We start from the raw sequence: 14,633 nt of genomic DNA on the forward strand, positions 1-14,633 counted from the left end.
TTCAGTCGTTTCTAAAGACTTTTATATTTTTGACCCAGTTAACGGAAGTTTCTGAGCCATTGCCGCTTTTACTCGCCAATTGACAATGGCCCCAGCCAGTGAGAAGCACTCGTGGAGGCTGTCTCTGCGTCGGAAATCCATTACCCTTCAGTCTCCATGCACGACTATCGAATGTGTTGGAAGAAGACCATCAGAACGCCTTCGACCCGAACGCGAGGACCATCAAAGTGTGGGAGCATTTGCTGTTGCTCAGTGTGTTGGTCGAGCCTTTTCTAGTCCCGTACGTCTTAGCGTTCCAGCCGGAGGTGGTGGAATCCGTATCCCCACTTTTCATTGGATTTATGGCGTGTGAAGGAGTTTTCGCCATGGATTTGTATATCCAAGCGCACACTGGATTTTACTCCGACGGGAATCTCATTCGAGACAAGAAACTCACACGTCGTACCTACCTAAGGTCGGTCCAGTTTGTAATGGATATTATCGCGGTGTTACCGTACCAGATTTTGTGGTGATTTACCCGAAATTAGTGGCGAAGTTGCTGCTTTTGAAGCTACTTCGATGGTCCAGAATTCCGCAGTTCGTGTCGAGTCTGGACGAGTTTTACGCCAAATATTTCGTAGTTTTAAAGCTGCTTAAAGTACTGGCGTTTACGGTGTTTTTGGCCCACGTCCAAGCGTGTATCCGGTTCAACTTTCACCACTACAAGATCATCGAAGAAAGTGTTGCTCACAGTCACGCTCTGCATAGTCAGTATCTGGCGTCCATGTTCTGGAGTTTCGGGATCATGACGGGGTTATTCGAGGGAGAGCTCCCGCACCACAGCATCGAGTTCCTGTTCACAATTCTAGTGGCGTTGTGTGGATTTTCCATGTTTACGACTCTCTGCGCGACGATTTTCGTCATTTCCAAGTGCGAAAGCGGCCAAACGGAGGCCATGGAGGCGCGGATTAGCCAGCTCGTTCATGTTTTGTCCTTCCATCGCGTCCCGGAAGATCAACAAACCCAGGCGATTGAATATCTAAAGGTGCGTATTTAAAGATTTTTCTAAAAAAAATTGTTGACCCTAATTTTAGATTTTTTTTTTCAAAGCGCTATTACACCGATACGGAATCCCACGACCGCGAGACTTGTAAACTGCTGTGCCCGTCGATCGCTAATGACATCCAAGTGGAGCTTTGGAAGGCAACCATCGCGGATATTTCCATCTTTGAAGGGTGCACCGACCAGTTTATCGTGGCCATGACGAGTCTACTGGAAATGGTCGCGTTCCCCGCCCAGGCCACATTATTTTCCACAGGGGATCACGGAGATGCCATGTATGTGGTCCACTCTGGAGTTCTCGCTATTAACATCAACTCGGCTATGGTCCGCGAGATCCGCAAAGGCTCCTGCTTCGGAGAACTCTCGGTCTTTTCCTCCATGCCACGTACAGCCACAGTGATCTCGACAACCTATGTAATTTTATACAAATTATCCAGGTTTCACTGCAAACGAGTTCTACAGGGATATCCAGAATGCGCTTCCCTGATTCACCGACACGTCCACCTTTTGTTGAGTCAATTGAGTCAGAGCGCAAGCAACCATGCGTCTTCCTCTTCGAGTTCGTCAATGAAATCTGCAGGAATCCGACGCGCATCAGTTGCCTCGGCCTTTGTGAAAGTTTTATCCAAGCGAGGCAGAACGGCGGCTGTGTTTACCTCTCGGAGGAGCATTCTCTCTTGGCTCGGACGGAGAAGCTCCGTCACTCCGGAATCTGTTGACCAAGGCGACCCAAGTGGAGCAGGGAACGAAGACATGTTTCTATCCCGGAAATCCAAAATCCGCAGATAAAATCTACAAATCCGTACGATCGCCATGACTCTAAGGCAACACTGACAGCGGATTATTTCGGATTATGTCGACTTATCCTGCTTCGAAAATGCATCGATCATCGCTCCACTGTGCGCAAGTGGTGGCTGCTTTTACTGCTGATAAATCTGTATTTCTGCTGGCTTGTGGTGCCCGTTCAAGTGACGTTCCCGCTGTGGCAACGACCAGGGTGGTTCATCCAGCTCTCTCAAATATCGGATTGTGGCTGGATGTTTTCCTGAATTTCAGTTTATCCTTCACGGTGGATTCGGAGTCGATACTGGACCCGAAACGGAGTGCGGAGCGGTATCTATCGAGCTACTTCATCTTCGACCTGCTGTGTGCTCTGCCGTACGAATATCTGCAAATGACAATAGTATGGCCTCATGCGACTGCCTCGTTTGCTGCGGATTTTCCATCTGAGCAAACATCTGAGCGAACTGTCGTATTTTATCCAATGCACCAGCAGACAACAGATTCTTCTGCTTGGGATGCTGCTGTTTATGATTATCCACCTCGTCACATGTATCCACTTCGGGATCTCGTTCTTGGAGGGATTTAATCCGCACCACGAAGAAGCCTGGATATCCTCCATAAATCTATGCTTGAGCAGATTAAACACGACGCACTTGGAAGACTGCAACGGCACAATGTTCGATGAAACGTTGGGTTTTCACGAGCTACAAGCGATTTCTTTCTTGCAATACTCGCGCTCTCTTTACTACGCAGTAGGTGTGCTGGCATCCCCCGGGAAAAGCGTGAAGCCTACCACAGACATGCAACTAATAGCGGCAGTTATTCTCATGTTGAGTGGATTTTTGATCACGGCGATTGTCGTGGATAATGTGCAGAAACGCTTCACAGCCTCAGCCTTCGAGCAGAAGGAGTTCTTCGCTACAAGCACTCGAATCCAGCTCTTCCTGCGTCGCCAGAGCGCCCCGTTAGCTATCCACCACCGTGTAAAATCCTTCTTGGATTATTGGTGGTCTTCCCATCGAGGTGCCGTGATTGGCGAGCTTCTTGCAGATCTCCCACGCCCAATTCGACTCAATGTACTGAAAAGCATCTGCTTGCCGGTGTTACAGACGCTCGCTTTGTTGCAGAACGTGCGCTCAGTGCAGGATAAACTGGAAGATACTATGGTCGAGAATACCAAGTTTATTCTGTACGGCCAAGGAGAAATCGTGTACCGACATGGAGACTCGGTGGTCGGGATGTTTTTCTTACTGGAGGGACAAGTGTACATGGTGGAGAAGGGGGACTCGTCTCGTGAGATCCCTCGAGGCTCGTTCTTTGGCACTGCAGTGCTCACACAACTGGAGCGAGGAGAAGGCTATACGGAGCATGTGAGTGCCAACAGTGGCTGCATTTTACTATTGGTGTCTCGAGACCAACTTCAGGCGATGGAGCTAATTTTTCCGACTCTCAAGGAGGAATTCCTCGCACTGGAACAACGACTGCAAGGCAATAAACTGGCGACTACGCGTGTCATAAAATCCACGGTAACAGTGATATCGTCCCGGATTCTGCAGAATCTGGTATCTACTGTAAAAGAATCTGTCGTCTCTGTACACGACCCAGATTCTCCGTTTGTACTGGCGTGGGAGACGTGGGTGTTCGCCGTGATGACACTTCAGTGGGCTCTGGTGATGCTGCAAGCGTGTTATCCCATGGAAAGTAAGCACAAGGTCGCGGACGCGTTAATGATTTTTCTGGAGCTTTCGTTTGTCTTGGATATTCAGATCCGTTCTCGACTTGGATATTACGAATTCGGAAATAAAATCATGGATCCAGTGCGCATCAAGAGAAAATATCTACGATCCGGAACATTGATGTTGGATATTCTCGCGCTGATCCCGTTTTTTATCGTCAACTTGGCTGTACCCTCAGATAAACGATGGGATCTTCTCAACGTCAACAAGCTCCTGCGCTTGTTCAAAGTCCCGAAACAATTCCGCGCTCTGGAAACGAAGTATCTGAAACACACGACCGAATTGCGACTATTTAAGCTGCTGTACTACACCTTCATGCTGTCGCACTTTTTGGGTTGTATCTGGTTTAATTTCGCATCCAGAGCGGCTGTTCCGAGCTTTGCCAGCGTCGAAGCGAGGACACCAGCGTTCGGAGCCAACCACTGGCTCCCCTCGGAGCAGCTGGAGCACGGCTCGCATGTCCTGCAGTACATGGCGTCGCTGTACTGGTCGTTCGGGCTCATGTCGGCGTCCAGCGAGCCAGAGTTCCCGAAATCCACGGCCCAGTGTTTATTCAGTGCTGTAACCATGACGACGGGTTTTTCCTGATCGCCTACGTGATCGGGAACTTCACGGATATTGTCGAGCTCAACAGCTCCGAGACCAGAGAGTTTAGCGCCAAGATGCGGTCCGTACAGAAAATGTTGGACCATTTCCAGATGCCCGAGGAGCTGCAGCAGCGCGTCAAAACGTTTTTACTGTTTAAACGCTACCACTCCATCACGCAGGAAGGGCTTTTAGTGCGCTGTCTGCCGCCGTCTCTGCTCACGGATATTCGCCTGGTGCACCTGAGGCCGATGATCGAGAAGGTGGAGTTTCTACGAGGCATGGAAGGGTCCATCACGCGGATGTTGGTCTCTCAGTTCATTAATCTCCCGTGGGGAATCTATCTGCAGTTTCGAAGAATCTGGCAGCGACATGTTCTTTATCTTCGCTGGAGTCTTGGATATTCTAGTCCCTGCACGCATAGCAAATCGCCACAGCGGAGCGTTTAAATCTGTGATAAAAAAGCTTGTTGCGAAGCCTAGTGGCGGATCTGGAACGATAGGTTCAAATCTGAAATTTGGAAGTGGCTCTGGAAATCTCACTAAACCTGGAACTCTAATTCGGACTTCAAATCTCGGTGGATCTGGTGCGTTAAATCGCGTTAATCCACTGAAAAAAGAGAATTCCAACTGTGAGCGCCAAGAACAACTGGTGAAATATCTTCGGAGAGAACGGATTATTCACCAATGGCAAACGGAACGCGTGTGTGCAGGCGCAAACCTGCTGTATCTTGTACAGATTATCTCGAGAATCAATGGAGCTCGTGTTCGCCAGATACCCGAAATGGAAGCAGAAAGTGCTGCGGATTGCGAATATCCGACGAGAACAAGACAGAATACTACAACTTTCCCATAAGAGCAACGACGCGGCATGGCTACAATTACTGGGATGATGCTGTCCCGGGCAGATATTATGAATGAACGAGCAGAGCAGCTAAAGGAGAAGCTGGATCACGCACGCTTGAAGCGCAGTGACAGCGAACAGCTCAGTCTTATCAGCATAACGCTGACAGGTTTTGTGAAACGATATATCCAGAATCCATTCATGGATATTATAAATGGGATTATCCATGGCGTTCCCGTTCAGACGAAATTTCACATCGCGTGGCTACGCTTAATGGTATTCTGCACCATGTACGTTGCTGTCATGATACCGTATGATTATCTATGGACGCGCTGAACAGAGTTACACTGGTTGCGACCTCTGCTAACGCTGTGGGACTGCTCTGTGAAGTGACTTTTATTTTGGATATTTGGTCAGCTGGCACATCCAGGAATCTCCGACGTCTCTGGAGCTGTACGAACAAAATCTACGCAGCGTGTACAAGAAGCAGCGGATGTTCTGTGATGTCATTGCTGCGATCCCCTTCTGCGGCGTCTTGTTCGTGTTCAGCTGTCGGCCGTGGATAAAACTTCTACGATGCGTCAAAATCGTCAACGTCATGGGATATTTGGACGAGATAAATCGTCGTAGTGTGGCCAACGAGCTGACCCACTTCTTGCACGTCTGGATGATGTATCTGCTGGTTATCCACTGGGTCGCCTGCAGTTATCTCGCTGTGGCGACAGAGGTAGGCTTTGGGACACAGTGGGAGTCATGGCTACCTTCTCAGGAATTAGAAATTTCCGATCCGGAAAATCCATCCTCGTCCCAATTATCGAAACGTTTCTTACGTGGATTATTCTTCGCTACCACAGCCTTCGTAAAGAAAGCTCGCAACATGAACCCGGAGACTGCAGTGCTATACACTTATCAAATCACACGTAGGCCTCATCACCATGTCGTTCGTGATTGGAGAACTAGCGAGTCTCTTAATCTCGTACATTGGCCTGGAAGTGGATTTTTGCAAAAACCACATCGCAGTGGAGCTCTATCTGGCGTGTCAGTGAGCGTCTAAAATCCAGGACGTACGCGTTTATGACGTCGCTGTGGTCTTCTCACGCTGGCGTCAACTATGACGAACTTTTGGAGGAAATGCCGCGTCCTATTCGCGTTGCTTGTGTGCTATACGCGTCCAAAGAGCCGTTGGATTGGTTCGTAGGTGTTTACTCCCATCTGTTGGAGCGGCAAGAGCGTCGTTGAAGCCTTCACGCTCTCATTGGCTGAGCAAGTGCGATTTGAAGGATATCCTTGAGATGAGAGTGTCGTCACGGAAGGAAGCATCGTTCGAGCCATGTACTTTGTCACAAATGGGCATTTAAACATGCAGAGCAACTCGCTGTTGGATCGACCGGTTGGATTAGGCGCTGGCAGCTACTTCGGGGAGCGTGGGCTGCTTGGATCTTCTATCAGTGTGTATACTGTGCGAACGGTGCGAGCGTGCGACTTGTTCTCTCTTAGCTCGGAGGCGTTTATTCAGGCCATTCAGCAGCATGGATTTTCTTGGTTAGCGTTGGATATTTGTACTCGTTCGTACAAACAGATTAAAGAAAAACGTGTCGTGACGTGCTCGGAACACGAGATGGAAGAGCACTGGGGGGCGGCGTTGCTACTGACTGTCCAAGAGATTAGTAGGCAAGGACAAGCTACTGCTAGTGGTGAAGAATCTGCGGAGCAGGAAGTAGAAACATCTTCCAGTACGGATTTTAAGTTGCTATCTGATGCGGTCGTTAGCAGGAGTGAAACCACAGAAGAAACGAGCATAGACGACGCAGAGTTACCGGCTCATTTGGAGGCGATGACGAAGGTGCTGAAGACCCCGACGACTGTTTTCAAGCGTTTGCACCGCTACTTCACATTATGCTGACCACAGATCCACTGGATTGGAGCACAACGCTCTCCACACCGTCAACTACTAGAGATGCCAACAAGACATAGGCTGAAAGGCATTGTCTATTTTTAAGAAAACGCTGCTTCTAAAGAGTGAGATTTGAATATAACGTTGCATCGCCAAGCGTACCGTATTTCTCTTAAAATAAAAAAAAGCTAGCGTATGCCTGAAATCAAAGCAACAAATACAGAAGCCCCCCCCCCTGAATAAGCGTAGCCTGTACTTTATATACCTTCTTATATCGGATCACATGGATTGGGGATACCTTTGACAAATCACAAAGCACCTATGTAAGTTAACCCCTCTGTTACCAACGTCGTAAGTTACGACTTTGAGTAGGGCGAAAGTCGTAACTTACGACGTAATTCGAGCCTTCAAACAGAAAATGGCTCGAAAAAAGAGGACACGATACTTTAACCAAGTCAAAGTTTGGAGGCAAATTATATAAGCTGAAAGAGGTCGATTCGGCAAATGTAAAAGAAAGGGTGGAGGAAGGGTAGATGTGCTGCACCGAACAGAATGATGAGTGGCCGAGAGCGCCGACTCGAGCCACTGGTGTCTCATTCAAGAACTTGCCACTATGGCGAGAGTTCGATCAAGTACGCGGACGAAGCAATCAGCAGTTGCCAGCACGATGGACGTGCGTGCCATCGACTTCAAGCATCTCTGGCGGCAGCTACGTGCAGTGGGATGGACGTCGAAGAGACCTTCCGGTGGACTTGCGAAGGAGTGGACGTACACGTCGCCGGACGGGAAGTCGCTCACTGGTGCGAAGCTCGTATATGGTTATGTGCTTCATTTGTCTAATTTATATCACTTGTCTAGGGGAGGATGCTGTGGTGGCTTATGCAATCGAGACTGGGCTTATTGCTGAAGAGAGTGGCGACAGTGAGAGGGAGGTGGGCAGTGATGAGGTCGTGCCGGTGGACGTTACAGTGACGGCGTCACAGATAGACACATCCATCGCGCTGTCGGCCAACACCTTATCGGCGATGTTTGGCACGGACAGTGACCCCCAGTCGGAAGCGGAGGATACGTTGGAGCAGTCAGATCGAGAGATGGTCGTGGGGGCGTTCCAGCGGCTCCTGTCAGGCGCCGAGTCGAGCAATTCGGACGACAACGATGATGGTTGCGCCAGTGTGGAGGAGGAAGGCGCAAGTGTGTGTGGAGGTGAGACTGTGGAGGATGACTGCCGTGTGGCACTGCCGGTAACCGACGTGAATGTTATGGGCGATGGAGATCTTTCGGATGAATACGAGGCCGTCGATTCTAGTGGCAGCGACAGCAGCGACAATAGTGGCGACGATATCATCGTGAGGCGTGAGTACCCCGACGACACACTTGAGGACGATGAAGACGTTGCTCTGATGGACGACGCATTTGTCGAGGCGTTAGGTGGCAAATTAACACTGGAGTCGATCGACAAGGCCGCACTCCGGAGCTTTGAATGGAGTCCTCCTTCGTCCATCTTCGAAGCTGACAGTGGAGGGTACCCTCGCCTGTCTACGGACGTCGCCGTACCGATCAGGGAGCTACAGGACATTGCGGATTCTCCCTTGCTGCTTCTATTTTACTTCCTACCAAAATCACTGTGGGTTACCATCACCAAGGAGACAAATCGCTACAAGAAGCAGACAGTACACGCCAGAGCTAAGCGAATCCGACAGAAGCAAAGGAAACGCACTGTACCAGCCCCCGAGACTGTTAAGCAGATTGAAAGGCGATTGCGCGTCGAGGCTGCGTACGAAACTCATGAGATACTCCACGTCATTGGGCTCTTAGTGGCAAGAATGCTGAACCCAATGACGCGTCGCTACCTGGCCACGGGTCCGGTCATGGCAGAGGACTCTATTCGTCGTAACGTCAAGATGGTCGGGCCGTCTTGCGTCAAATGCCCAAAGTTAGTTACTGATTACCAACGCTGGATGGGCGGAGTTGATGTACATGATCAACTTCGCCTGCAGTCCTATTCAATCCAAACGGCTTTCCGTTTCAGGAAGTATTACAAGTCACTGTTCATGGGTTTCATGGACATGGCACTCGTCAATGCGTATCTCACACACAAGGAAACATGCCGGATCAAGAGGCTGGTACCAAAAGATCGTGGAGAATGGTATCTTCTACTTCATAAGCAATTGATGCAGCTCAAAGCCGACGACTTCATTGAAGCTACTGCTCCTACACCTTCTCCTATGGCTCGCTCTCGCAAGCGCCGCCGACTAGACGGTCACAAACACATCCAGTTCGACGACTGGGTCACCGTTTCAGGCACCCAAAAGCGCCGGCAACGCTCTTGCAAAGTATGCGCTCTTCTACGAGGCGATCGAAAAAAATCCTTTCAAACGACCTATTATTGTGAGGATTGCTCACACGCAGACGCAAAGTGCTTCCTCTGCCCCAAGTCGCGCCATAGCTACGGAGGCGTGCGCAAAACATGCTATCAGATTTGGCACGAAGACTTTGACAGTGGGGCTTCCATCCCAGCATCGCTCGGCAAGCGAGTCGTCTTGCGACGATCAGCCAAGGCTGGTACTCGAAAACCAACTCGGCGTGAGCTGCTCTGTCAACAAGACGGCGAGGCCGACAATGAAGAGGATCAGCCAGCTCAGCAATCGGCAATCGTTTGAATGCGTTTGGACAGCACTTAGTTTATGTAAATGTAGCTCTTTCTCTGTTGTACGAGGATCTCTACGGATGTGTAAATAGGCATCTGCTTCGACAAAAACAATACTTGAACGTCGTAAGTTATTGCTTTTCGTGATACGACGTGCTCATAATGTCGTAACTCATACGACGTAGCTCAGAATATCCTCTGACAGTTTATAGCGGGAATCCAGTGTGGAAAAGACACATCCATACAAATAAATATACTAAAATAAAGTCGTAACTTACGACGTAAAATAGGCGGTTCCAACACGGATCTTCTGGTAACTGAGGGGTTAATCAGACAACCCCCTACGCTTATTGAGGTCGACTTCTGTACGCGATGGACTCGAGCCCTTAGCATGCCATAAAATTGACTGACTTCTGTAGTGGCGATCGCGTCTGGCTGCCTGTCTTCGCAGTCTTTGGGAGTAAGCGGAACGATGATAGAGCTTTCCCATCGTCGCCGTTGAGTTGAAGACGTCAGTGTCGTCAATGCGGTGATGGGGCAGTATTGCTCTCTATTCACTTAATGGACCTCCTGTGCATGCAGAGCACTACGTCCGGACGCCTGTATACTGGCTACAATCATTTAAGAGCTTCTTGATCTGATCGTCATTTTCTGCCCCACTTCAAGTAGCACAGTGGTCCTCCGAGATGAGATGTAGCGAGGAAGACCTCGTAAACCTCGTTTTGGGGTTACATAATCGTCCGATTCACTATTTATTTCACAGTCTGAGTCGACCTTCAACTCCTTGCTGCCGAAAAGCTTGTCCACTACCTCTGCAGCTCTTGACTGCATTTTGTACTTCGCTTTGAATTCGCGGGGTATCAATCCTCCAGGACGCTGTGTCGCAACCGTGGGATTCACCTAAGTGGATTGTCGACTCAGCCAACCGCGTCGAAGGGACCTGAAGATTCATCGATCATGTTCCATTTTACGTTGAAGTACTTTGGTAACGTTATGCTTAGTAAGCATATCTCAAAGGGACTTGTATCGACTGTGTGCCATTTCCTAGCCACTTGTACATGCTAGAGTATTGATAATCCTCTCAATCTGAAGATCGTCTAGACTTCTCAGTACGAGGATGTTTAACGGCACGAAGATAAAGCCCAGTAACGCTTGGATTGCGGACGAAGGAAAAAGAAATAACCCCAAAGGTGCGGCGAGTGTTTGCCGTTACTAAGCACCGGGGCAACTCACTCATTAACTGTACTACATGAATTAATATGTTACGTTTCGTGTGATTCCAGTTGTAATCATTTGAACAAGAAAAAACTTGAAGATGACGCGGTTTTACCTTTTCAAGGTATCCACAATAATTAAAATAATTTTGACAAATCGAATGTAATGCTACCTTTAATTAAAATACGATAAAATCCTGGAAATCAGATATGTATGGCGAGCTACCTATAAAGTCAAATACCAGTCGAGAGAAACTCGATGAGCCGGTTGAGCCCATCGGCTATCACCTTTGCTCTACAGTGGCGCGTTGAAGTTCGACAAGCTTTCCCTCGTCACACACGCCCTGTTCCTCGATAGCCCTCTGACTCAAAGGACTATCGAGAGGGCTATCGAGGAAGCTTCGAGAGCTCTCTAGAAGCTTCACTGGCAGTCGCCGACGTCACGAGCACAGCGATACTTGCGTTTCGTCTTGCGTAGTCTTTCTACAGCGCACGTTCTGCCAGCCTGTCGGTCCTGCTTTTTTTGCGGTGGCTACCTCACAACTTTTTTTTTCTGTTCGTGGTACTTTTCCCGGAATGAGGTTAGAGCTTACGCAGACGTCACACGGTATCGGATCTCTCACATTCAGTTCTTCCAGGGACCTCCAAAGAGAGCGACAGAAAATGTCAATGCTGCCTGGGGTCTCGATGGCCGATGTACACGCAGCTTGGCTCGCTGCCGGCGCGCGGGACGACGTCCAAAGCATGCGCCAATTGTGGCTTCAGTATCCAGAGTGGCTCCACTTCCAGCGTGTGCGTAGCGTCCTACCGACTTAAATACGTTGAATTGACACTGTCCCACGTACAGCAAGTCGGCTCTGCGACGTCGGACTCGCTACCAGAACGTCAAGCTCGATTTTGCAGCTGGAGCGGCTTCCATCTACGCACAATCGGCGCGTCGGCGCTGCACACCGCAGCGTGGGGAGGGCGTCTCGGTATTCTAAGGTTTCTACTGGAATCAGGTCAAAGTCCCAACGCAAGTGACGACAGCGGAGTGACGGCAATTATGGTGACGATCTTGCGTCGCAACCTCATGACCATGCGCTGCGTCCTACGCGACGGCGAGGCCGTTCGTCGAAATATCGTCGTGGACGTGGGTACCTTTTGCCTTCGCCACCATAACTCCGATACTAACGCAGCTTTGATGAATCCGTCAGTGTCGCCAGGAGCAGGACGAGCACGTGGCAGTGGTGAGTGTTGTGATCACGTCTCTGCTTGCATATGGTGCAAACGTAAACACCCGAAGTCAGGTACACAGCGGGAATCATTTAGAAACAGAGATAGAAAACACCTCTAAACTTCAGTACTGACAGGACGGGAAGACGGCGTTGCACTGCTCTACTTTCGACGATGCGTACGAAGTAGCCAAACTTCTGCTGGATAGTGGAGCCAACATTGACGCGCTGGATGAGGTACTAGAGTCGCATCGATCTAGATACATTGATTTTGTTGACTAACAGGGCGCTATAGAATGGCAGGACTCCGCTCCACTATTGCGTGCACGAAGGAGGGTTGCTAGTGACGGACCTTCTGCTCTCTCGTGGTGCGTCTATCGACCTGGAAGACAAGGACGGCGTCTCTGCCTTGATGCTCACGATACAACGTGCGAACGCTCAGCTCTTCCTGAACCATCATCAGTGTGTAGCTACGTCGTATCGGCACGACTTTGCTCAAGCCGTTTTACTGCAAGCGGTGGCTTTGGGTGAGGAGACTTTGGTCTTCTATATATTGGAGAATGAATACGCTCCCGTGACGACACGGAATGATGAGGGAGAGACGGCATTCCACTGCGCTATCGTGAGGCGGCGTCCCTCCCTTATGGAACTACTGGCCGACTTTGACCCTACGGGAGACAACTTGAGTGTTACCACTGTGAATTTCGAGACCCCCGCACACTACGCTGCTAAGTACGGTGGAGACACTGCTACAGTGTTTAACGAGCGTGTTCGGCGACTTACAGGAGCTTGGAGAAGCCAACCCGTTGAACGCACTGAGTCATCACGGTAGGACGAGTCTGTTCCTCGCAGCGACTACCGTGTCTCGCTCGAAATTTGACCGAACAACTTCTACTGTAAACCACGTTGAGCGTAACGCCAAGACGACATTACTGATGCGTCACGGGGCACGATTATTCCCCGCCTCTACCTCTTGTCTCATTCTCCCACTACAAGTACAGCACTGTCTACGTACTTGGCTCGTAGAACAAGCCTACCTCGAATCGAAAGTAGAGCCAGGAGACAGTTCGCACTGGCGCTGACACCAACGTGGTCGAAGCGTTGACGGAGCTCTGCGTGCAGTGGATGTCGAGTGTGGTGTGTGCAGGTAAGTGGGTATCGCTGCTTCCTATTGTCATCTGTGCTGGCTACGCACATGAAGTGGTACCGCTGCTTGTGGGGCTGCGTATACAACGACGGACGATGCTACATTTACTACGCCAGCTCGAGAAGTTCGCACGGCTCCAGCTGCACCACCCTCTTCTCATGCAGCTACATGATGAGCTACTTGAAACATCCCAAATAGTTGAGAGGCAGGTTTGAGGCGTACAAAATACTGCCGCGATATTCTTATTAAGATCTAATGAGTACAAATCAAATATTCTATCGTTGCATGTATGGTTGAATATGACTATGTATCCGACCTAACTTGAATTTTGTATGGAATAAATAGGCCAATCATCATTTATGCGCAAATAATCGTCCAGTCACAACCCGGTAATTTGTATTTTTGACCAATAAGACAGTACGAGGTTAGGTGAGTCATGTAAGCCAGCCATTCCGACGTATCGGGTCGGAGCAATATAAAAAATATGTGTATCGCAACATATTAGGCAAGTCAACATCGTATCACTTGCATATTTTGCATTTATCCGACAAGAGCAATGGGCTTAGCGGAACTAGAGTGTGGAAACACAAAAAGAGCCAAGGCAACAGCAGTGGCAACTTTTAAGAAGTTTCTAAAAACGGAGAATGTAAGTGATGAGTATGTGCGAACTTGCATTGAGCGTGATGAGACTGGAAAGTGTTTCGTATCAGTGATGGATAAGTTTGGTATGTATCTTGCATTTAATGAGGGCAAAAAAGGCAAGCCGTTGGCTAGAAACACTTCGATGCAATACTACCGGCAGGCTAAACTATGGCTACTCGAACAGTTCCCTCGGCACAGACCCGCACTTGAGGCTCGGTTGCTTAAAATGGGTAAAACACTGGACAACTTTTGTATGAAGCGAGATGGTGGTGGCTTCATCACCAAAGCCCCACCGTGCTCAAAGGGTGATTTAAAAAGAATGCTTATTTATTTGTATGTCAACGCTAGCTGTCCAAGTGACTACCAAGACGCTGCCTTACTATGCCTGCTGTGGTATCTGTTCGGCCGAGCGTCCGACCTTGCGCATCTTCGGAAGCAGAACCTGTCCATCGACGCGGGAAAGGTACTCTTCGTTCGCTTCATCCGTATGAAGACATCCGAAGAGCAGGGCCTGTCGATCTTCCCTGACGTGGACTTTGCCACGTGCCCCCTCTTCGCTGTCGCGCTGGCGCTTCTTACCCAGGTAGCCCCCTCGGCAAACGTTATAGACAACCTGCCCGAGCAGCCAAGTCAATCCGTCAACGTCAACCAGTCCGTTCTTGATGTTCTTACCGCGTGTGTGCTTCGCCACTACCCCTTGCTGAAGGAGCTAAGCCCTGAAGCTCCAGCCGTCAAGCGCATCGAAGCATGCGTCCTTCACAGTGGCTGCTCCATCGCAGAACTGCTCGGATGGTCGTCGCACTTGGTATCCGTAGCATCACCCTGCAACAAATCAAGCAACGACACCAAAGCACAACCAACCTCGCAAGACGGCAAGCAAACCGAAG

At 49.6% G+C, this 14,633-nt stretch overlaps 3 protein-coding genes across 3 annotated transcripts; all 3 read left to right on the forward strand.

The window, feature by feature from the left end:
• Positions 1–85: 85 nt before the first annotated feature.
• PITG_15366 (Voltage-gated Ion Channel (VIC) Superfamily) lies at positions 86–1,528 on the forward strand (the record flags this gene model as incomplete). The annotated part of the gene is made up of 6 exons (XM_002898283.1): positions 86–150; positions 254–485; positions 551–684; positions 748–1,024; positions 1,090–1,455; positions 1,496–1,528. 6 exons carry the CDS (start codon positions 86–88, stop codon positions 1,526–1,528), a joined length of 1,107 nt encoding a protein of 368 aa, XP_002898329.1.
• Positions 1,529–2,351: 823 nt separating this feature from the next.
• PITG_15367 (Voltage-gated Ion Channel (VIC) Superfamily) lies at positions 2,352–4,125 on the forward strand (the record flags this gene model as incomplete). The annotated part of the gene is made up of 3 exons (XM_002898284.1): positions 2,352–3,333; positions 3,403–4,042; positions 4,086–4,125. 3 exons carry the CDS (start codon positions 2,352–2,354, stop codon positions 4,123–4,125), a joined length of 1,662 nt encoding a protein of 553 aa, XP_002898330.1.
• Positions 4,126–4,222: 97 nt separating this feature from the next.
• PITG_15368 (uncharacterized protein) lies at positions 4,223–6,034 on the forward strand (the record flags this gene model as incomplete). The annotated part of the gene is made up of 6 exons (XM_002898285.1): positions 4,223–4,434; positions 4,514–4,613; positions 4,816–4,941; positions 5,004–5,278; positions 5,379–5,932; positions 5,982–6,034. 6 exons carry the CDS (start codon positions 4,223–4,225, stop codon positions 6,032–6,034), a joined length of 1,320 nt encoding a protein of 439 aa, XP_002898331.1.
• Between the last annotated feature and the right edge of the window lie 8,599 nt (positions 6,035–14,633).

Source organism: Phytophthora infestans, genomic scaffold, assembly GCF_000142945.1.
Source record: "Phytophthora infestans T30-4 supercont1.37 genomic scaffold, whole genome shotgun sequence".
NCBI classification, from domain to species: Eukaryota; Oomycota; class Peronosporomycetes; order Peronosporales; family Peronosporaceae; genus Phytophthora; species Phytophthora infestans.